The sequence below is a fragment of the Penicillium rubens genome (assembly GCF_028828025.1).
Source record: "Penicillium rubens strain IBT 27055 chromosome Unknown utg000001l_segment0_segment0, whole genome shotgun sequence".
Taxonomy (NCBI): Eukaryota; Fungi; Ascomycota; class Eurotiomycetes; order Eurotiales; family Aspergillaceae; genus Penicillium; species Penicillium rubens.
Genome location: NW_026890599.1, coordinates 5044155 through 5066139, shown reverse-complemented (window position 1 = coordinate 5066139; position 21985 = coordinate 5044155). Strand labels below are relative to the sequence as shown.

General features: G+C 49.0%; 11 protein-coding genes across 11 annotated transcripts; 6 read left to right on the top strand and 5 right to left on the bottom strand.

Moving 5' to 3' along the window:
* Window positions 1–24: 24 nt before the first annotated feature.
* Window positions 25–788, bottom strand: N7525_001973 (PMF1/NNF1 family protein; the record flags this gene model as incomplete). The annotated part of the gene is made up of 2 exons (XM_002557368.2): window positions 25–319; window positions 406–788. The coding sequence occupies 2 exons, from the start codon at window positions 786–788 to the stop codon at window positions 25–27; spliced, it is 678 nt and encodes a 225-aa protein (XP_002557414.1).
* A 550-nt stretch (window positions 789–1338) lies between these two features.
* Window positions 1339–2300, bottom strand: N7525_001972 (putative cAMP receptor-like protein; the record flags this gene model as incomplete). The annotated part of the gene is made up of 3 exons (XM_061212120.1): window positions 1339–1371; window positions 1527–2039; window positions 2103–2300. 3 exons carry the CDS (start codon window positions 2298–2300, stop codon window positions 1339–1341), a joined length of 744 nt encoding a protein of 247 aa, XP_061071346.1.
* Window positions 2301–4068: 1768 nt separating this feature from the next.
* N7525_001971 (cyclin-dependent serine/threonine-protein kinase phoA) lies at window positions 4069–5327 on the bottom strand (the record flags this gene model as incomplete). Its single annotated transcript, XM_002557370.1, has 3 exons — window positions 4069–4974; window positions 5073–5096; window positions 5160–5327. 3 exons carry the CDS (start codon window positions 5325–5327, stop codon window positions 4069–4071), a joined length of 1098 nt encoding a protein of 365 aa, XP_002557416.1.
* A 195-nt stretch (window positions 5328–5522) lies between these two features.
* N7525_001970 (putative SIR2 family histone deacetylase) lies at window positions 5523–6662 on the bottom strand (the record flags this gene model as incomplete). Its single annotated transcript, XM_061212119.1, has 1 exon — window positions 5523–6662. The coding sequence occupies one exon, from the start codon at window positions 6660–6662 to the stop codon at window positions 5523–5525; it is 1140 nt and encodes a 379-aa protein (XP_061071345.1).
* Window positions 6663–7107: 445 nt separating this feature from the next.
* N7525_001969 (cation diffusion facilitator family transporter) lies at window positions 7108–8458 on the top strand (the record flags this gene model as incomplete). The annotated part of the gene is made up of 2 exons (XM_002557372.2): window positions 7108–7819; window positions 7884–8458. 2 exons carry the CDS (start codon window positions 7108–7110, stop codon window positions 8456–8458), a joined length of 1287 nt encoding a protein of 428 aa, XP_002557418.2.
* A 559-nt stretch (window positions 8459–9017) lies between these two features.
* Window positions 9018–10817, top strand: N7525_001968 (xylulokinase; the record flags this gene model as incomplete). The annotated part of the gene is made up of 2 exons (XM_002557373.2): window positions 9018–9518; window positions 9582–10817. 2 exons carry the CDS (start codon window positions 9018–9020, stop codon window positions 10815–10817), a joined length of 1737 nt encoding a protein of 578 aa, XP_002557419.2.
* Window positions 10818–11253: 436 nt separating this feature from the next.
* N7525_001967 (Ran GTPase-binding protein LOS1) lies at window positions 11254–14559 on the top strand (the record flags this gene model as incomplete). Its single annotated transcript, XM_002557374.2, has 3 exons — window positions 11254–11265; window positions 11418–14459; window positions 14533–14559. 3 exons carry the CDS (start codon window positions 11254–11256, stop codon window positions 14557–14559), a joined length of 3081 nt encoding a protein of 1026 aa, XP_002557420.2.
* A 1350-nt stretch (window positions 14560–15909) lies between these two features.
* Window positions 15910–16358, top strand: N7525_001966 (uncharacterized protein; the record flags this gene model as incomplete). The annotated part of the gene is made up of 2 exons (XM_061212118.1): window positions 15910–16111; window positions 16159–16358. 2 exons carry the CDS (start codon window positions 15910–15912, stop codon window positions 16356–16358), a joined length of 402 nt encoding a protein of 133 aa, XP_061071344.1.
* An 878-nt stretch (window positions 16359–17236) lies between these two features.
* On the top strand, window positions 17237–17676 carry N7525_001965 (GFA family protein; the record flags this gene model as incomplete). Its single annotated transcript, XM_002557377.2, has 2 exons — window positions 17237–17263; window positions 17326–17676. The coding sequence occupies 2 exons, from the start codon at window positions 17237–17239 to the stop codon at window positions 17674–17676; spliced, it is 378 nt and encodes a 125-aa protein (XP_002557423.2).
* A 1701-nt stretch (window positions 17677–19377) lies between these two features.
* N7525_001964 (uncharacterized protein) lies at window positions 19378–19689 on the top strand (the record flags this gene model as incomplete). Its single annotated transcript, XM_061212117.1, has 2 exons — window positions 19378–19481; window positions 19542–19689. The coding sequence occupies 2 exons, from the start codon at window positions 19378–19380 to the stop codon at window positions 19687–19689; spliced, it is 252 nt and encodes an 83-aa protein (XP_061071343.1).
* Window positions 19690–20534: 845 nt separating this feature from the next.
* On the bottom strand, window positions 20535–21690 carry N7525_001963 (S-formylglutathione hydrolase; the record flags this gene model as incomplete). The annotated part of the gene is made up of 4 exons (XM_002557380.1): window positions 20535–20720; window positions 20814–21008; window positions 21109–21329; window positions 21435–21690. 4 exons carry the CDS (start codon window positions 21688–21690, stop codon window positions 20535–20537), a joined length of 858 nt encoding a protein of 285 aa, XP_002557426.1.
* Window positions 21691–21985: the final 295 nt, after the last annotated feature.

Below are 21985 nucleotides of genomic sequence, written 5' to 3'. Positions count from 1 at the left end.
GGATAGAGAAACAATTTCCGCAGCTCATAGGCCCGGACGGGCTTTCACCTCCTCATCCATCTGGATCGCGTCCTGGCGAATGTGATGTTGTCTGCTGAATTGGGTGGCCGCCGAAGCAGCACCCTCAATATCCGAAACGACCAATCCAAGATGTGACAATAGCCGCTCAATTTCTAGCCTCTGAGCCTGCACAGTCTGCGCAAGCTCCGCGTTTTCCGCATGCGTAGCCTCGAGTCTGGCGTTGAGGGTCGACTGCGCTTCCTGCAGATAGGGCGTAAGGTGCGCCTTGTACAGATCTTCGGCGCCGAGTGTATGCGCACTGTAGTAAACAAAGTTAGAAGTCAGAACCAATAGCACAAAAAACCCAACATAGTCCGAATAAACGGCCAAATCCATTCAACATACACTATTCTCTCTTGCCCCTCGGCATTCTCTCCCTCCCGCTCCTTTCTAGCCCTCGCATCCCCAACCAGCCGATCAAGCTCATTCAAATGCGCCACCGCATCCCTTTCTGCGATAATATCATCAAACTCAGCCTTGGCATTTGCTTCCAGCTTCGCGTTCAGCTGCCGCCAGACACCCTCCAAGCTGGCAGGAACATGGCGCGCAGGTGTCGGGAAACAGCCCGCAAAGTTCGCATATGAGTTTGCACGGAGTGTGCGTGCCAGAGCCTGTTCGAAGACTTGGCTTAGACGTGAGGCGCGCGGGCCCGGGGTTTGGGAGATTGGAGCTGGCGGGGGAGGGGACGGCGACGCGGCGGGCGGGTGGTGGGAGTTTGATTCGGGCATGGTGGGTGTTTCGGTTGCCGGAGTAGAGTCGGAGAGTGGGAAGCAACGGAGAGCATGCAGCTATGGAGTGAGTGGCGTACAGGAGGCTGTTTGTGGTTCTTTAGGAATTTGGGTCTGGGTGTTGGACGGACTCTGTTCAACGCGACGCGCCGGTCACGTGCTTATATATATCGAATTGATGAGACACACTACATCGATATTTGATTGTTTTTTGGTAGTTATATTTCGCTAAATGCTAAATAGTGTTAAAATGGGTATATTGGTTACGTGAAGTAGTGCGTATAGCATATTGTAAAGGAAACATAGCATTCAGCTATTAACCACCTCCTAGCCCTAACTTGATGGATCTAAGCCCAGCCAACTTCGGTGTCTGTCCCCCTCATGCTCGGCTTTTACCAAGAGAGCAGGAGTCGAGCTTTGAGAGCCTTTCCGTAAATGGAAGGATTGTAAATTCGTCACCGGACGGGATACGCGCCATGAGCATACGCGGTTATGGATGTCAGACCAAAGTAACTTGAATGCGGGCCATGAGATAGAGACGTATATAAGGCTATTCCAAAAGCCCTGGAGTGGAAGGACGAAGCTAGATGCATAGTTGAGACTGAAATTAAAGTCATTCGGACGAGCCAGGGAATAGACTCTGTTTATCGTCGAGGGAACCTGCAATGTCGAACAAATCAACACACGAAAAGAACCGAGAACAATTTTCAGACTATAATGGACTTCCACTAGACCTACCCATGTAACAAGTAATGCAATGAAGAACAGCATAGCGTATTTCGTATATGCCCACGTAGCCGAACTAGCTTCCGTGGACGTCGACCTCCGCGAGTCTTGTCCATCCGGTCGCGCGGTCTTGCCGGAATTCTCCCGCTGAAGAGGACTGGGCCCTATTTTTGTTCTGGAATCTTGCAATGTGTTGGCCGTACTCCCGCCCTCGATCGTGACCGAGTATGCTCTGAACGCAGCAGACGGCAATCCGCGCGCATTGCCCTCCGACAATGACCGACGCTCTGGAGTAGAACAGGCAATCTCCCTGGTGACTTGGATGCCGGTTAACATAGCAAAGGGAGATTCTGGGACAAGATCTGAGTCGATCCCGCCGAGGTTTCGAAGCTGGCGTCGTTTCTGGTAAATCACCGTCCCTGCTCGTAGGTAGATGGCGAAGGTCAATGAGATAATGAGCCAGACTGGTCCGTAGAATATGGCGATGCGCAGGAAGGACCACTGTACAGAGATCCAGCACCACAGCTGTCGGATGGTAGTTAGGTTAGTATAGACCAATAGAAGGGAATGCTTTATGGTTGTGCTTACAATGGCGGAGCCATATATCCGGCCTCGGGCTTGGGTCTGGACGAAGAAGAATGCGAAAGCTGGAACGAATGGAACACCGTAGCAGCAGAGCACATATTTCCATTCGAGCCGGCGTAGTTGCTCGGAGTCGTATTTGTGGAAGAATGTTAGGTAGACATTGCATGCCATTGCAAATGTCCATAGGGCATCGGCGGGCATGAACCTATCCTTGCTTGTTAGTGGTCGTGTGTTAAGGGGTATTTAGTTACCGACTTGACACGAACCATTGAATCAAAAACCCCTGGAACTGGCACAGGGAACTCTCAACCCCAGAATGAGTCCCGTCTGCCGATATGATGGTGGCTATATTAGCCACGATATTTCCCCATGATGCATAGAACACCAATCGGTTGATGGGTTTACGGAACGTGGGGGACCACATAAAAGTAGCGACTATAACAAAAGTGCCAACCAGGGAAATAGTCGAGCACACACGCTCTGTGGCCGAGATGGCCAATATTTGCTGTTCTGTCAGGGTCATGGTATCATGGTCTATGACCTGACCTAGTCGCGAGGGGGGAGGGCTTCCAGCACCTGAATGTTATATCCAACAGCAGATATGAACCGAGAAGATCCTCGTGGTTCAACAAAGCCAAGTTGGCTTGTGACAGATTGAGGATCCAGATGATAGAGATCTACCAGCGGGACGTATCTTTGCGATATGGTTCACCCTCGAAACCGAAGGCAAAAGCATATATGACCAAAGCACAATACCACCTGCTTATTATCCGAAACAGGCAACAAATAAAGGGAGGAAAAAAGCCAAATGACAGATAAGGCAAGACGGACCCAATCAGCATATTGCTGTTATTCCCATCGGCCTGTAGCTAGGAAGATGCTAGCCTGATGCCCATGAAACAGAGAGCGCGGTCCCAACAGTTATTAGCTTCCAACAACTGCCAAGAATAGGGGTAAGAACCAAGCAGGATATCTTTTAAATGATATTCGTCTCAAACACTGGGACAGGGCTCCAACCGGTACAGGGAAAGACATGCGAACGATTCCTTGGGTGGTACCACAACGTGCAATCTCCCGGGATTTGCGATATAGGTAGGGGATTGGATAAAGGGCCAGTACTGGACTGCATAGACAAGCCGAAGGATAGTGGGTTGCACTAATAATTAAAGTCATTGTTTAGGCTGTCCTTGTCCCGCGCAGCTGTCTTTTAACAATGCTTAGTGAAGTAACTTGAATATGCCAAAGGGCACACCAGTGACAATAGTGGCAACAATTGTAGAGACCTTGTGGAATCCTATAAAGTCAGTTGTGTGACACTAGCACTGTTTTCCCCCGATATTTTCACAGCTCACTATTGCAGACTAGATTGAAATACGGGTAACTGCATGTTTGAAAGATTTCTCCGAACGGACATGAAGACATTCAAATGCTTGAATGCTTGAAAGGGTTGCTCTAAGCACTTACAGTTGGGTACTTAATAATAAAGCGCAGTGTAGCAGCCATGAGCTTGTTTGTTCCGAAAATCCTTGGTGGACAAAGAACCAGTTGCAGCCATTAGCCAAGATATCCCCATGGATTGCAGTTCCAACGGGGACATTTGAACTAGGCCCAAGCGCTTGTTTCACATGTTTCTGTATGTTAATAAATACAGGTTGGGGTGGATGGTAGAATGAATTTCTCGAGAAAAAGCTATTTGGAAGACGGCAGGCAGAATGGTGATAACATCTGGAGCCCTGCTTCAAAGCATCATCAAGTCAGAACCAGTGTTCCGAAGGAAATACATCTCCAAGCAGGCCAGATACTTCTCATCTTTGACAAAACTGGCCCCAAATGCACAATGTCAGGTGTAAAAAAAAAGAAAGAAAAAAAAAAGGTGAACAAAAATATCCATCATCGGGTATAACGCCGAATTCTCCCATGTCCAATTGTCTAATCGAGCTCGTCATCTCGTCATGCGCAGTCTAGACCGCTAATAAGCGGGCTGCGGGGGAATCATGCCCCCATATCCAGCCATCTGCTGCTGCTGGTGTTGCTGCTGCAATTTAGCCTGGATCTGAGGCAGATCATGGAACCATGGGTGCTGCAGGGCCTCGTTGGCACTGATGCGCATCTCCGGACGGAGTTGGAGCATACGGTTCAGCAGATCCATCCCGATAGCATCCATTTGAGGGACGATCAGCGACAGATCCTGTGTGGCGTAGATCTGGAAGTCGGACTTGTATTCTGGCAGCTGGGAGATGCCGGGCCATGTACGTTCGGATGGTGTGCCCATCAGACGGAAGATCTTGATCAATTGATCCTCGTTGGTTGTGCCAGGGAAAAGCGGACGGCCCGTGTACATCTCTGCCATGATGCAGCCAGCGGACCAGATGTCAATGCTGGTGTTGTAGGTGCGACTCCCGAGGAGGACGTCCGGCGCGCGGTACCACAGTGTGACGACTTCGTTGGAGAATGTATTAACCGGGATGCCGAATGCGCGAGCCAATCCAAAGTCACCTAGCTTGAGCTGGCCCTTCTTGTTGATCAGGAGGTTCTGTGGCTTCAGATCGCGGTGAAGGACTCGGTTGTCGTGACAGAAGGCGATGCCCTTGAGTAGCTGGTGCATGAAGGATTTGACCGTGGCAGGATCCAGCTGTCCACGGTCACCGCGAGTGTCCATATATCTCTTCAGATCTCTGTCCATGAACTCAAAAACAAGCATGAGTTTGTTTTCCGTGTGGATGACATCGTAGAGCGAGACGATACTCTCGTGCTTCAGCTCCTTCATGAGGGAGATCTCACGGATTGCCGTCGAGGGTGTTCCCTCCTCGGAATCCAAGTGAATTTCCTTCAACGCCACCATTTCACCGGTTTGACGATTGCGCCCTTTAAAGACCTGTAGTATTCTGCATCAGCGGTGAAACGGGGAGAGTGGCGATCAAGCTAGGAGCGGGGGAGAGAAGCGGAGAGATATCGAGAGGGATCGAGACGTACAGTAGCATAAGTGCCTTCGCCGAGCTAGAAATCAGACGGATACCAGTTAGTGAAGGTCCAAGACCGGTAATAAGTAGAAGGGCATACCTTTTCCAGTTGCTGGAAGGAACTGGGCTGCTGAGACTTGTCCATTTTCTGTGGAACTTTGGAAGCCGGTGGCCCCGATGGTTTTTTAGAATGGAAGAGAAAATGACCAGGAGAGACCAGATTTGAGGCGATCTTTAAAGGGGCTGCAGAATCCCTGAAGTGCTCCATGCTGGGACGTGAGGGAGGAGCCCCGCGCTGAGCCGGGACTTATCAGACTTGGCTTTTTTTGGCCTGAGGTAGCAGGCGCTTATATTCTTACTCTTACTTCTATCTTTATCTTTATCTTTATTTTATTTTTTCGTTGTAACTATGCTATTTCACAATGAGCTTGATATTAGAATATTTTTATCTAATTTTCTAAATCTATACATTGACTGGGAGTTGAGATACAACGGTCGGGAGGACTGACTGGGATGGATGGCTACACCGGACATGAGCAGAGGGTCCATGTCCAACATTTGCAAATAGCAGGGCTTCATTCCTGACGCCGCCAACATTGATAATACCAATAGGCATGCCTCGTTGATGTGCTCGTTCCACCAGGCGCCACGCCGAGAAAGTCGCTAGGCTGCTACCCAAGATGAGTAGCCGCCCAGCATCGTCGATCGCCTCTTCAGCCGCTGCTTTGACCAGTGGATCAATATTTTCACCGAACATGATGACTGCAGGTTTCAAAATGCCAGCGTTTGAACCCGGCGATAATGCACCGTCGCTCTCTACCTCTACAATAGCCTTCGTGCCATCGCTCAGCGTGGGAGGGTTCTCCAAGCAGGTCGGACATGAAGGATAACGGAAAGTAGAATATGGCGCTTCAGCGAGATCAACATCGCCATCCGGGTTCAGCTTCAAGCCTTTCTGCCGTTGCTCCTCCGGATTATCGGTATCGAGCGCACCCTCTGCAACCATACGAGCCAAAAACTCCGCCCAAGCTGGATTGAGTTTCTCCAGCGATGCTTGAAAGTCAGCGCGGGGAAGTTGGTTTCGACAGCTAGTGCAGACGACCGATCGCAAGTATCCGTGTAGTTCGAGGGTAGACAGGTCCGGATGTGCGAGGGAATGAAACGAGTCGACATTCTGCGTCACCACGGAACTGATGTATCCTTTCTCACCAAGACCTTTAATTGCCCAATGTGTCGAGTTCGGCTTTGCTTTCACAAGCCCAGGCCATCCGATGAAGCTACGCGCCCAATACCGCTTGCGCGACTCATGACGTGAGATGAACTCATGGTAGTAAATCGGACGATAGGATTTGTTGCGCCGGTAGGTACCCTGATCGCCTCGATAATCCGACAGACCAGACGCGACAGAGATACCTGCGCCAGTCAGTAGTACCGTCTGGGAATGTCTCCCCACATCGACCCCGCGGAGATTTAAGGACGGTGGTGCAGTGAAGAAAGTGCAGATGGCCTCGATTGCCCCTGCAAGTGTTGTTGCAGTTGGAGGCGTTATGATAGCAGGCGGCAATGGTCCCGTAAAGGGGATCCGAATGGCAGGCGTCGTCATTGAAGACGCACCATTATACAACGTACGTCCAGTTGTCTTGGGCGGAACGGAAGTGGAGATTCTCCAACGATTGCGTAGTTGAATGCTTGGCGGATACTTGCGTAAGAAGATATCTAAGACTCAAGGTTCGTCAAAGACTATGTATACTAAAATAAGATGAATTGATAAAGAAGGATCCTGATAGGTTCCGGGGAGTAGTCCGATTTCAGGGGATCAATAGGAGTCATGGAGATGGTCATAGGGAGAAATACAGTGCAAGTGCAGACTGGAAACGGAAAATCAAGGAATTTGCCGGATGACATGAACATCCCACCGTAAGACATCTGATCTTTTTTAGAGATGTGTAAACTGAAACTAAAACTGTTTTAACTACAAGTACACAAAGAACACAAAAGAACACAAAGAACACTCGGCCCAATTTTCATGCTCGCGTGCCTTTGACGCGATGCCGCTGACGCAGCCCCTATGCAGGCTTCGTCCTCTCCACTTACGGATCTCTCTATCTTTTACTGCCCAGCGGCGTATATTTACTTCTCCCGTTTTAAAAGACGCTTCTTCCTTTATTTTTCACTCCAGACCTCGTTCCATTCCACGTTCGACATCCCTCGCTATGACACAAACTAGGGACCATGGCCATAGCCACGGCCACGGTCACCACCACCACCACCACGATAATACCTACCTAACCTCCAAAAACAAACACGACGCGGGTGTTCGCATTACACGCATTGGTCTTGTCGCTAATTTGTGTATGGCAATTGGAAAATTCATTGGCGGTTACGTCTTCAACTCTCAATCCCTCATCGCCGACGCCTACCACGCGCTTACTGATCTCGTCTCCGACTTTTTGACTCTGGGAACTGTCGCCTGGTCCCTGAAACCCCCGAGCGAACGATTTCCTAATGGATATGGCAAAATCGAGAGCATCGGTGCGCTAGGAGTTAGTGGGCTTCTGCTCTGCGGAGGAGTGTTTATGGGTCTCAACGCGGGACAGGTCCTACTAGCTCAGTTCTACCCCGAGGCGGCTGAAACAGTAGCTCACTCTGGACTTCTGGGACATGGTCACTCACACAGTCATGGGCCAATTGGTCCTAGCATCCACGCGGCGTGGATCGCAGCAGGCTCGATCGTGGTTAAGGAGTGGCTTTACCGTGCTAGTAAGTGAAGAGAGATATAGGGATTTGGCTGTTTATATCCATCAGGTGGCTAACTATATCCCAGCTATGAAGGTTGCCGAAGAGCGCAAGTCGTCCGTGCTTGCATCCAACGCCGTTCACCACCGCATCGACTCCCTGACGAGTATCGTCGCCCTTTTCACAATTGGAGGAAGTTATGTCTTCCAAGACGCCACCTGGCTGGATCCAGTTGGCGGAGTCCTGATCTCCTTGATGGTCATCAAAGCCGGTTGGGGCAACACATGTACCTCTCTTTTGGAGTTGGCAGATACTACGGTCGATGAGGAGATCCGACACTCTGTGGAGGATGCCGCCTCCAAAGCCTTGAAGGATATGGAAGATGGACACGAAGTGATTGTTCGTGACGTGCAGGGCATGAAATCCGGTCAAAACTACCTGATGGACATTGAGTTGGCTGTTCCGGGGGCCTGGGCTATTAGTCGGTCACGACACATCGAAGAGGTGGTTCGCCAGACTGTTGGATCTGAAGTTCGTGGTGTGAAGCGCATCAAGGTCCGCTTCATTCCCGCGGAACATCAGGAACTCACGTTCTCTGATGAGTTCGTCGCACGGGATGTTAGTGGTGACCCAGAGACACCCCATGCTCGAAAGCAGCAATAGGGATAGAATTTTGCAATGATACCCTTGGCGAGATCTATGAGTATAGATTGAATATAAAACAAGTCTATAATATAATCGATATAGCAGAAATAGCAGACATTCCAGCTACAACATATAACACACAATATAGTACCCCGTATATAGTGGGGGCATTTCTCTATTCTACCGAGAATTTAGCAGAGCAGCTATTTACCCGGACATCTCGGGCTTCACTTGACATTCCTGGATGAGCTTACCCTAATTTGGTTTCTCGGTGTTCACTTTCCCACTTTTTCAACTATACTCCGCTACTTATAAAAGGAATCATAGGAGGGTCCATAGATGTTATATATTGTAGAGCCCACCATAGACCGGGACCGGTTATAGTCCCTTTACATCATCGGTTCATCCCACCTGGGAATCTTGCCGCTTGCACTTGACACTTCTTTTTCTTCTTTTTCCGGATTCATCCCTTGATCTTTCGATTATTTTTGCCTAAATCTGGAAAATCTAGCAGATTCCTAGTTTACTTTATTTCTTTCCTGTTACTCTATTGCCTGGAACTGTATCTCTTTCCACCATGGCATCAGACAGTCCCCTCTACATTGGATTCGATCTCTCGACGCAGCAATTGAAGGGATTAGTTGTCAACTCCGATCTTAAAGTGGTCCACGCTGCCAAATTCGACTTCGATGCCGACTCGAAGGGGTTCCCGATCAAAAAAGGTGTGCTGAACAATGAAGCCGAACACGAAGTGTTTGCCCCGGTCGCTTTGTGGCTGCAGGCATTGGACGGTGTGCTAGAAACTCTGCGCAAGCAGGGTCTCGATTTCCGCCGCGTGAAAGGAATTAGTGGTGCGGGACAGCAGCACGGAAGTGTATACTGGGGTCAGAATGCGGAGTCCCTTCTCCGCAATCTGGATTCCAGCAAATCCCTTGAGGAACAGCTGGAAGGCGCTTTCTCCCACCCATACAGTCCCAATTGGCAAGACTCGAGCACTCAGAATGAATGTGACGAGTTTGACGCTGCTCTCGGCGATCGCAAACATTTGGCGCAGGCCACCGGAAGCAAAGCGCACCATGTAAGAAGCCCTCGAAGTCTAAGTATATGCGGGACAAGCGTGCTGACAATGCAATGTAATCAGAGATTCACAGGTCCTCAAATCCTCCGGTTCACAAGGAAACACCCGGAGGTTTATAAAAAGACCTCGAGAATCTCGTTGGTGTCATCTTTCTTGGCATCACTTTTCCTAGGCCATATAGCCCCATTCGACATCTCCGACGTGTGTGGGATGAACTTGTGGAACATCAAGAAAGGGGCGTACGACGAGGGCTTGATTCAGCTCTGTTCGGGTGCTTTTGGAGTTGAGGATCTCAAGCAGAAGCTCGGGGAGGTACCGGAAGATGGAGGCCTGCACCTAGGCTCCGTGCATGCATACTTCGTGGAGCGTTTCGGCTTCAGCCCGGACTGTACGGTCATTCCAGCAACTGGCGATAACCCGGCGACCATTCTTGCGCTACCGTTGCTGCCATCGGATGCAATGGTTTCGCTTGGCACCTCTACTACCTTCCTCATGTCCACCCCCAGCTACAAACCCGATCCGGCCACACACTTCTTCAACCACCCTACTACCCCCGGCTTGTACATGTTCATGCTGTGCTATAAGAACGGTGGCCTGGCCCGTGAGCACGTCCGAGACGCCATCAATGAGAGCCTGAAGGATACCCCTGCCCAGCCCTGGGCCAACTTTGACAAGGTTGCATTGCAGACTGCCCCGTTGGGCCAACAGAGCCCAACGGACCCGATGAAGATGGGCCTGTTCTTCCCGAGACACGAGATCGTACCAAACATCCCTAAGGGCCAATGGCGCTTTACATACGATGCCAATACCGGGAATCTAAAAGAGACGACCGATGGATGGAACTCGCCGCAGGACGAAGCCCGCGCCATTATCGAGAGCCAGTTGCTTTCATGTCGCTTGCGGTCTCGAGACCTTACCGAGAACCCTGGAGGTGGACTTCCCTCACAGCCACGCCGAGTTTATCTCGTTGGCGGAGGATCTAAGAACAAGGCAATTGCCAAAATTGCTGGTGAGATCCTCGGCGGTGTTGAGGGCGTATATTCGCTCGACGTTGGCGACAATGCCTGCGCCCTGGGCGCCGCATACAAGGCTGTTTGGGGTATCGAGCGACAGCCCGGTCAAACATTTGAGGACCTGATCGGGCAGCGGTGGAATGAGGCTGAGTTCATTGAGAAAATTGCGGACGGGTATCAAAAGGGGATCTTTGAGCAGTATGGTCAGGCCGTTGAGGGCTTTGAGAAGATGGAACTGCAGGTTTTGCAGCAAGTGGCTGAGAAGGGCGATGGAGATGATTACTGAAAATAATATGGACATAAAGAAAAGAAAAGGATTAGATTAGAACTATTTTAGCATCATTTTAGCTATTTTAAAGCCTCATTTCGCAATGAGAGATACATATATAGTATGATGTTCCAACGATAAAGCTCCGGCCTAAAACCAATTGTGTGTCCCTTGCCCTACTTGTGAAGAGACAAAGAACATCACATTTCAATCAAAATCTCCTCCACATCTCTACTCGAGATACTTGAGATACTTTAGATACTCTAGATATTTTTACAGACTTGACTTCTCTTGGCAAGCGAGGGCGGAACCTGGTGCACGGGACCGATTACGATATCGAGGAAGGGCCCGCAGGTGATATCTCCTCCACCGAAAACAATTTTAAAACAACACAAACCTCCCCTACGATTTCATTTCCCTCTCTCCTTCCCACACCTCGAAGGGAGACTGGAAGATGGAAGAACAGGTTAGTATTCCAATTCTTTTCAGCACCCTTAAATCAAAGAAAAAAAAAAGAAATTTCCAGTACCCCATCCACCGCCCCTCCCCCGCCGTTTCAAACAACCCCTCCGATACCTTTTCCTTACCTCAAGACACAAGATGATTGACACATCCCAGGTAGCAAATGCAATTGAGATCGCCTGGAATCCATCCTCCAACCAAACCCTAAAATCGCAAGCCTTCGAATACCTCAACCAACTCCGCTCCGACCCCTCCGGATGGCAGGTTTGCCTCTCTCTTTTCACCAAAACCCCCCAACAGACGGAAGTTGTACGGCATGTCAGTCTGGAAATTGTCAATAGTGCCGCTCAGGGCGGCTTGATCGATCCGGCCTCACTTGGCGTTGTTCGAGATAGTGTGCTAGCCTACATTCGCCAGGCTTACGGCCCGGAGGCCACTGCCAGCCCCGACGCTCCTTATATTCAAAATAAAATTGCACAGACTGTTACTTTCCTTTTCTCCTCCCTCTACGCAAACGGCTGGGAGACCTGCATCGACGATCTACTGAACCTGACCTGCAAATCCGCGGGCCGGGATAACCAAATCGGTGTTGTTTTTTACCTGCGTGTGCTGGGCTCGGTTCACGAGGAGATTGGCGATGTGCTGGTTTCCAGGTCCCGCGGGGAACAGGATAAGGCGAATGCGCTGAAGGATTTAATTCGTGAGAGGGACATGCAGAAAATTGCCAACTCCTGGCAGGAGATTCTGGCAGTGTGGCGGGAAGGTGATGATACAATTGTCGAGATGTGCTTGAAGGCGGTTGGTAGCTGGGTCAGCTGGATCGATATTGGTCTCGTCGTGAACCAGACCATGTTGGACCTGCTCTTCCAGCAGCTTGGGCGGGCCGAGAAACAGGAGCTTCGGGAGGGAGAACAGCGGGTACGCGATGCGGCCGTGGACGTCTTCACAGAGATCATCGGAAAGAAGATGAAGCCTTCAGACAAAATTGAGATGATCGCTTTTTTGAACCTCGACTCCATCATCACGCAGCTGTCTAACAGCCCTCCACTACGGGAGAACCGGTTCACATTCAAGTACGATACTGATTTGGCAGAGACGGTTGCCAAGCTTGTCAACAACACAGTCGTGGATATTGTTCGGGTATTGGACAATGACGCTGGTCCCGTTAAGGAGCAGGCAGAAACCCTTTTGCAGGTCTTCCTGCCGCACATTTTGCGATTCTTCTCAGACGAGTACGACGAAGTCTGCTCGACTGTTATTCCTTGCGTCAGTGACGTGCTCACCTATATCCGGAAGCTTGCGAAGGCGAACCCATCCTTCGAGGAGCGAAACAAGTCCATCTTGCTTCCGATTTTGAAGGCAATCATTGCGAAAATGCGGTACGACGAGACCTCAAACTGGGGCGAGGAGGATGAGCAGACGGATGAGGCAGAGTTCCAAGACCTGCGCAAGAGACTGGGTGTTTTGCAACAAATTATCGCCTCGGCCGATGAGCAGCTTTTCATCGATGCAATCTCAGAGGTGGTGGGAACAACTTTCCAAAAACTGCGGGCATCCGGTGGGCAGCTCGACTGGCGTGACCTAGATCTCGCTTTGCACGAGATGTTCTTGTTTGGCGATCTGGCCGTCAGGGCCGGCAGTCTCTACGTGAAGGGCGCCCCTACTGGAATGGCTGCAAGCCGTCTGATCGAGATGATGCTCGCAATGGTAGAGTCCGATATCCGATCATTCACCCACCCCGCTACCCAACTTCAGTACATGGAAATCTGTGTTCGTTATAGCTCATTCTTTACTCGCCACACCCATCTTATCCCCGGAGTTCTGGAGAGCTTCCTCCAGCTTGTGCACCACCCTGTTCGAAAAGTCAAGACCCGTTCGTGGTATCTATTCCAGCGGCTAGCTAGACAGCTACGCAGCCAAATTGGCAACGTGGCACAGACTGTCGTGGAGGCATTGAGCGACTTGTTGGTTATCCATGCTGAGGTGCCTTCGGAGGGTGATGACGGTGATGAGATGTCTTCCGAGGACCACGAGGGCTCGGCAGACGCCGTGTTCAACAGCCAACTGTACCTTTTCGAGTCCGTTGGAATCATTTCTTCGACCCCGAGCGTCGGTGCAGACAAGCAAGTTCTCTACGCCCAGTCGGTGATGAACCCTGTCTTCGGCGACATGGAACGTAACCTCGAAGCCGCCAAGGCCAACGACGAACGCGCATTGCTGCAAATACACCACGATATCATGGCTCTAGGAACCCTCGCCCGTGGTTACTCCGATTGGCAGCCGGGCACCAGCTCACCCTCTGCTCTCCCGGCGCCAGAGGTCTCGGCGGCTTTCGCCCAGGTGGCTGAAGCGACCCTGGTTGCGCTTGAGTCTCTCAGTTCTTCATTCAATATCCGGACTGCTGCTCGCTTTGCGTTCTCGCGTCTCATCGGTGTTTTGGGCGCGCAGATTCTCCCTCAACTGCCCCGGTGGATTGATGGGCTCTTGACTCAGACTTCATCACGAGACGAGATGGCGCTGTTCCTCCGTCTTTTAGACCAAGTTATCTTTGGGTTCAAGGGCGAGATCTACAACATCCTCGATACGCTCCTGACTCCTTTCTTGCAGCGAGTCTTCTCTGGTATTGCCGAACCAACCACCGGCACTGATGACGAGATCCAGCTTGCCGAGTTGAAGCGAGAATACCTGAACTTCTTGCTGGCTGTGCTGAACAACGATCTGGGAAATGTCATCATTAGTGAGAGAAACCAGTCCATCTTCGAGACCGTGATCACCACTATCGAGCACTTCGCCAAAGATATTGAAGACTTCACAACCGCCAAGATGGCATTCTCCGTGTTGGGCCGTATGGCAAGCTGCTGGGGTGGACCTGACATTGCCCCTGCCCCTGCCAATGGCGCTACACCTGCCCAAGCCGCACTCCCCGGCTTTGGTGGATTCATGATTACCCGGTTCTCGCCACTGTGCTGGGCACTCCCCACAACACCATCCTTCAACTCCAAAGATGCACAAGCTAAGCAGGTCCTTGCCGAGGCCGGCGCTCTGCAACGTACTATCTACTCTAAGACAGGCATGGAGTATGCGGAATATTTGCGCAATCAGGAACTGCCTGGCATGGGCATGGGGGCCGAACTCATCGAAGAGTTCCTGACCGCAATGGGCCAGCTGGACGTGAAAGGGTTCCGGCAATTCTTCCCGGTATGTGCTGCTGTGTTAATACTCTCGACGCTTTCGATCTAGGTGACGTCCCAACTAACCTGCAACTTTACAGTCATTCATCCAACGATTGAGCGCATGAAGTTTCCTTTCCTCCTCTCTGTCTGCTTTCTAGATTCCCCCCATTTTTCCATATTTACGTTTTGACGCGACGAGGTGACGTCTCTCCTCCTGTCGCCCTGTGACTTCGCCATCTATACCATCTACTTTTCTCATCCAAGTATTCCGATCCTGATACCATGCTTGCCCAGCTTGAACCCCAAGAATAGTGCTGGATCCAACTCTCGGGGGCAAATCAGAAAGAACAAAAAAGAATTTACGTGATCTTTTTTTTTAAAAAAGAAATTCCGAGTATATAGCTTGCTTCTTGCTTCCCGTTGATCCCTTCTGCGGTGCATTCGCATTATGTTCAGTATCCACCTGGACACGCCCTGGCGTATCCCCCCATTTTCTCTTTCTCCCTCTTAGCAGCTTCATAGGATAGGACCAAAATCGGGTTTATATTTTTTATGTCTTGTGAGCTGAATAACTTGAATTGTAACTCCCCTAATTTCACGCTAGTGCCCATTTGGAATAGTGGTCGATCTACGATTTGCAAGAATAGACGTTGTTTTCTACATGAAGAGTCTAGTTATAGTGCACTACCTACTGGAATTCGAAATCAGTCTAGCTCTAATTGTCATGGGATAACTCATGAAACCAAGTGGATGTTCACTCGTATCGTTAGTACGGACACATCAAGGCCCTCTTGAAAAACTATCCACGTCATTCTTTTCCGACATGGAATAAGATAAGCTACCCAAGAGCGGTTTTTGCTCAGCTACATGCCTTCAAATGTTCTCCAATGTTACGTACAGTGGATTCCGAAACAAATACCCAGTACCCCCATGGAGATTTTATCCCGATACCCATTAGATAGGTTCAGTTCGTTGTTGTATGCCGGATGGCCGTAACAAGGTGTTTTCTTTTGCCTAATTAAGCTTAGCCGATTTAGAGCGGGGTGGTGTGTTTGAGGAATATGTTTACGACTTCTACTGTACCTCTTCGCACTGGCCCAATATACGTCTCGTTTCCCCCCGTTGATTTTTTCAAGTCTGCAATTTGAGATCTAATCGCCATGGGTAGTATTACTACTACTTTATTAGATTTGCCGACCGAGCTCCAATTATATATCATACAGTTTCTTGATTACCCTTCATCTGTGGCACTTTTACAGACCAACCGACGTTTCAGGACTATTGTTCCTATAGAGCCGCCTACGACAGGGGAACAAAAACTATCGTATCTACTTGCCATGGAGCTCTGGCCAAAGTAACTGCTTCCCAGCAGGACAAAGTCTTGCTATGCCGATCAACCTACCTTCTAGTTACTAATTATTCCAGATATACTCACCTCTTTTCGTGCAACATATGTCTGAAACTTCGAGCACGAAATGCGTTTGCCGATAAGCAACTACGAGCCAGGCGCGGAAAAGGCCACATCGAGAGTGGCCGTCGATTTTGCCTCGATTGCGGATGCTGCCACAGGATGTATCAACCAGGGCATTTCCTCATGGTGGGTGGCCAGGAAGAAGTCCTCTGCGCTATTTGTCGAGAGAGATGTCGATATGGACGATACTGCACCTATTGCCGCATGTGCGAGCCTTGTGCGTCAAAGCAACCCCCGCTGCCTATACCCGTAGTATTCTCCCCGGATGAACTCGAGGGTCGTTGTGCCCGGTGCCGGCATAAGGACCTTGTCAAGGATTTGGGAAAACCACCAGGTGAATTTCAGATCGAGGACATGCTGATGGCGATGAAAATGAGTGAATTCGAGGACATTAATGGGTTCATAGGCAGCCCAGAGTGGTTTGAAGAGGACATCGCTCATGGGAATTTCTAGGGCCATAGCTTTAGCTTGAATCTTGTCTTAGGGACAGTTTCCAAAGTGGGGTACATATGTATCGATGTCCCTATTTACTATGTGTAAGAAACAATTTGCCTAGTTTGTCTCGTTTGTCATCTCGGAGGCTTCATATACATGCCTCCTTTCCATAGATGCATCGTCACCTCTCTTCTTCTTCACGATTTCCCTCCTCTCTAGTTTCGTAGCCTCAACAATTAGTCTGTCTTGGTAGAGAAGGCTTGAGAAAGAAGCAAAGAGTGTGAGTGGTGACGCCGGTTTCAAGAAGTAACGTAGAGCTTTGGAGGTGAGGTACTGAAATGTAGCAGACAGGCGAGTGGTGCAGAGGAGTACAGCACTTTCTTGTAAAATACATACAGTGTCCAAACGTTCAAATACTGTATTGTAATGTACACATACCTTGTACATATGTACCTACCAGCCCAGGGAGCTGTACGGAGTAGGAAAGGTGAGGTCTCTGTAAAATACATAGCCTCGTAACTCCATATGGTCTTTGGTTGTAGGCGAACGATAACCTCAACTGCATACATGTAATAATGATCTTCCTCATAGCCTTGTCTCTTCGCCTCCTTCTTTCGACACGGGAATTAAATTGTAAGGGTTTACAGTTAAAACTGATTTTCGAATTCCACTGTCTACTTTGGATTCACTTCACAATTACTCTTCTTGGCGGGATAAAAATAGCATCGTTATCGTGCTAGTACAGAACTTTCTAGCTAGTCTAGCAGCAGTGTCTTATTTCGCCTAACATTTATATTCCTCAAAATCCTTGACACTGAAATTCCAATCCCACAACCACAATGACTCCGAATTGCCTGACCGGCGCTTGCCTCTGCAAGAACATAGTATACCGCATTATGTTACCCAACGAATCATTCCCTAAGGTATGACTTATCTCTACCTCTAATCAAAATCAGGATATCCCATTTACTAATAGTGTCACTAGGTGATTATCTGTCACTGCACCAACTGCAAACGCTATACGGGCTCCAGCTTTTCCGCCAACATCATCGTGCCAAAATCCAGTCTCGAGTACACCAAGGGGTCACCCAAGATGTACTTGGACCGCGGCGACAGGGGCGGACAGGTAATGCGCGAGTTCTGTCCTGATTGCGGTACGCCATTCACATCATCAAGCGATGATCAGGAAGTTGCTGTGAAGTCGGGAACGCTCGATGAAGAACACCGACTTAATTGTGCGGAATTGGCAGCGGAGATTTACTATCATCGGAAGGATAAGTGGGTGGATGATATGGGGAATGAGGATGTTCGGAGGATCAATGGTAGCATGGGCTAGGGAGGTGATTGAAATTGAATAGCAAAATATCCACAACATTCTATGAGAATCTAAATCTGAGAACAGGGGCTGCATGAGACCTTGGAGTATAATCCTCTTATCTTCCTAAAAAAGGTATTCCAAGCGAATAGACTGAGGTCATGATGATCTCTCTACATGGAGCATTTATAGGTCTTCGCCCCTACATCTTTCAAACATCGTATTCTCTCTAGTTTCCATTGGGCATCTGAGAGGATTTACGGTTATCGAGGGTGAAGTTGGAATCTATGCAATACGCCCCATTTTCAAAAACACCTCCACAGCCAAGTGGATAGGTTTACCAGAGGGCAGCGATATCTGCAAGTCTACGGAACTAGTCCTTAAGCAAGGCGTCGAAGTCATTTCGAGTAAGTTCGATGTAAGTCACTTTACACCCCCAAAAGCGTAGCATAAGGTAACCTTGAGTTAGCATTGTAAGATGATTGGTCTATCTATAGCATAGGTAGAACCCTGGAATGAAAAGACCTAAGGTATTCTACAGTTATTCTAGACAGGAATAATCGGCTGTTTATGCGGCGGTAATCTTCTCAGTCAGTGGTCTTCTAGGATAGTCTTTTTATATGTCTTTTTGGCCCTTTTTGATAGTTTCCTCAGGTAGTCGCCTGAACGTCCGGTTATATAGATAGTTATTACCTTCCATTCTCAGCTCGCTAGACAGTAGAAAGGGGCCACAAACGCTTAATTTGTTGAAACGACTTTTCTAAGGATAGCCTCTGATAGAGTTGAAATAGGCTACAAATCTATGAAGGTGAATATAATCCAACCTTAGAATCTCTGTGCTTATGCCTTTGACAATTATTTTCTTTCTGCCGGATGCCTGGTTTGTTAGGCTCCGTCTAACTATAACTACTACCCAGCTCCTACCTCTTTGTAGCGGATCCAATCCTTCTTCTCCTCTTCTCTCTCTACTCCAACTAGCTAGATCACTCTCTAAGCTCGTCTACACTCCGAATTCTATACTCAAGCTGTGCTATAAGATTGTATATATACTGCAATAGTAAGTTTAGTTTAGTTTGCTTGTTTTAGAATTGTGCTAACTATATAACCTATACAGTATACGGATAACCTAGTGACCGACCTACTCACAATGCCATCATCTAACAAAGAAAGCAAGCCGAGAGAGAAAAAGTGGACATATACTTCTATATAACACGACACTTGACTTTATCTTACATTTCCTTCACTTACTCTTGTATCCACTTTATATACGAAGGTCTATCGTTTGTGGGTTTATTCCTAGGAAGTGAAGAACAAGCCTCTCTCACGATTCAACTTCATCCCGCGGGCTTTCAGCTGCAATATATTATAAAAAGAAACCACCGACACACCAGGTATATTTCCCCAAGCCATGGACAGGGAATAGGGCGGACTTACGGACGCAAATTCTACACTTTTCCTTTCCACTTCAGAAGGCTCTGGTCTCGAGCCACAGCCATGCACCTCTAACACTCAAGCTTGTGGAATTGACATCCTACAAGAAGGTGATTGACTACCTGGTCACTGCGAGAGATTCACGAGTATAAGGATCTTCACCCTGTGTTCCCGCCCGACACGTTACAGGTGACATCTGTCTGAGACGACTACAAGTATGTTCACACCTCAAGCTTTACTATTCCAGTCGGTCCAAACGCCCGGCCACAACAGACCCTCGCTAAGACTTTTATGGGTCATGCGGATGACTCCGCTGGTCCTAATACACTGCGGATATATGTCTACTCCGGGCACTCTCGTGATCCTGGAATGCGTGGGCGATCATGGGACTTGAGGTAAGTAATCATCATTGCCTCTATTATATTATGCGTGATATACTAATATCGATACTCCAGCGGAACACTCGATCGTAATGCCCCCGTTGTGGACTGGTGGGCGGTAACGCCGTACCTCGAGAGATACCCTGGATCTATCTGTTACATCTTTGACACCTGTTCTGCCGTATCGGCCGTCTCCGAATCATACGGGGGGGGGAGTTTGTAGGTGCATGCGGGTCACTTCTTCTGAGGCCTTGCTCAAGCCGGGGACAGATTGAACACACCGTCGGGATCTTAACGGGACATGGGCCTGATGAGCTGTTACTGGGTTGAACGCTGGGAAGGGCCTTGCCCGAAACAATACAATGGCTTGCATAGACCTCGTGAAACGGTATGTTGTCGTGCGCGTTACTGCCGCGTTTGGAGGCCTGTTCGTACTAACAGCACTTAGGTCTCCGAAGGAGTCAAGGGCAACCGGTATGAGCTTTTGGCCTGTTTGTCTTTGGCCGAACAATTCTAGAGTAACCAGGATGATGTTTGCGGAGGTCATTATCATCGTCCCTGATTCGCCGGGATTGGTATCTCTACTCCACCTGAGCAACTGGGCATCACGGCTATTCCCAGTTACCAAACACGTCAGGCATACAAATCTCATCGACAATGCCATCCTCAAAAGTGGCTTCGAGAGACCTGATGAGCCAGCTTGAAAAAGTCGGTTCGAGATCTAAAATGGCCGAAACCCGGCATGAGAGCACTATGGCCAAATACGGAGGAGGTGTAGTGTGCACGAAGGATCTCGCTGGCTCATGTAACTAAGAGCTATCGATACATGCGACTGAGAATGAACAATTTCCATCTTACTTTGTGAAAGCTTATGAGATTTATATGTTATATTCGACCAGAACTAGGACATACCTTATCGTTCAATACCTCCATTTAAATCATCGACCTAACCTGGCGCTCACTTGAGCCAAAAGAAAAGAACCAATCAGATCCTGTTTACAAAAGATATACGCAAGACAATAAGAAGTAAAACATCTTTGAGATTAGGAGTTAAAAGGAGAGAACACACTATGCAAGGAGATACTTGGCCGCATGCTCGACATGGTCATCCGCAAAGGTAGCCATGGTATAATATGAGTGGTCATAGTCCGGCTGGTAGCGAACCTTCAAGCCGTCGATGCCTGCGTCACGGGCTGCGGCTTCGAAGTTCTCCGGTAGGAGTTGGCCTTGTTTGTAGAAGTTGTCGCCGGTACCCTGGATATGGATTAGATGTTGTACGGGATAAAAAGGGACGAAAGTGGAAACATAATAGAGAAAAGAAGAAGACTTGGACAAAACCAAACTCACCACATCAATCAGGATATCCAGCGGACCCCCACTCCACTTCTTAATCAGTTCAGTAGCATCGTGCTCCTTCCACTTATCCTGCTGATCATCGCCGAAGTAACCCTTGAACGCCTTCTGGCCCCAGGGGCAGTTCGTCGGGTTCGTGATCGGTGCGAACGCAGAGACGGACTTGTACTTGCCAGGGTTGCGGAGGAACTGACGAATTAATTAGACAAAAACACTCCACGAAGACATATCCTTTTCCAGCTCTTGTGTCATATAGCAAATATCCAGATTTGACAAGTGTATAACTTACCAAAGTGAGAGCACCGTGTCCGCCCATGCTGTGGCCGGTGATACTAACACGACTGGAATCCAACTGCGGGAAAGCAGCAAAGACAGTCTGTGGCAGCTCGTCGGTGACATAGCTATACATGTTGTAGCCGGCGTTGTAGGGAGCCTTGGTGGCGTCGACGTAGAAGCCGGCGCCGGAGCCGAAGTCGTATGCGTCGTCCTCGCCTTGGATATTGAGGCCGCCTGTGGACAAGGTCAATTATATTTCCCTTCCCTTTGTAACATGATAACTCGATTTGATGGAAAGAGATGACAATTGTGGCAATAAAAGATAAGGTAGATACATACGTGGGCTGGTATCAGGGTACAGCACGGCAATTCCCTTCTTGCTGGCGCCGTGCTGGAAAAAGCCCTTTTCGGAGCAGTTCTCGGCGGTGCAGGTCAGACCGGAGAGGTAGATGAGGACGGGGACCTTCTGTGTTTGGGCCTGCGGGGGCAAGAAGAGGTTGAATTTCATCTCGCATTTTGTGGTTGTGGCAGCATGGCTCAGTTTTAGGAGCTTGCCGCCGAAGGAGGCGATGGTTGCGTTTGTGGTGACGGACATTCTGTATATTTTGTACGTTGTGTATGTTGTAATGTTAGAGGGAGGAAAGAGAACAACCTTGGAAGAAGGGGAGAGGTTGACGTTTTTATGGTGGGGGGATGTCCCGCATGAGGGGAAAAGGTCCACTTCGATAGGATTGTTCTTCCTATTTGGGATTTTATACTATTATGTACACGATTAGATGTATGTAGATGTATTTATAGATGATATTTGGGATTAAGAGTTGGTAACTATTAGACTGGTTAGTTAGTTTACTAACTACACCTTAGGATATACCACAAATAGACAATGTTAG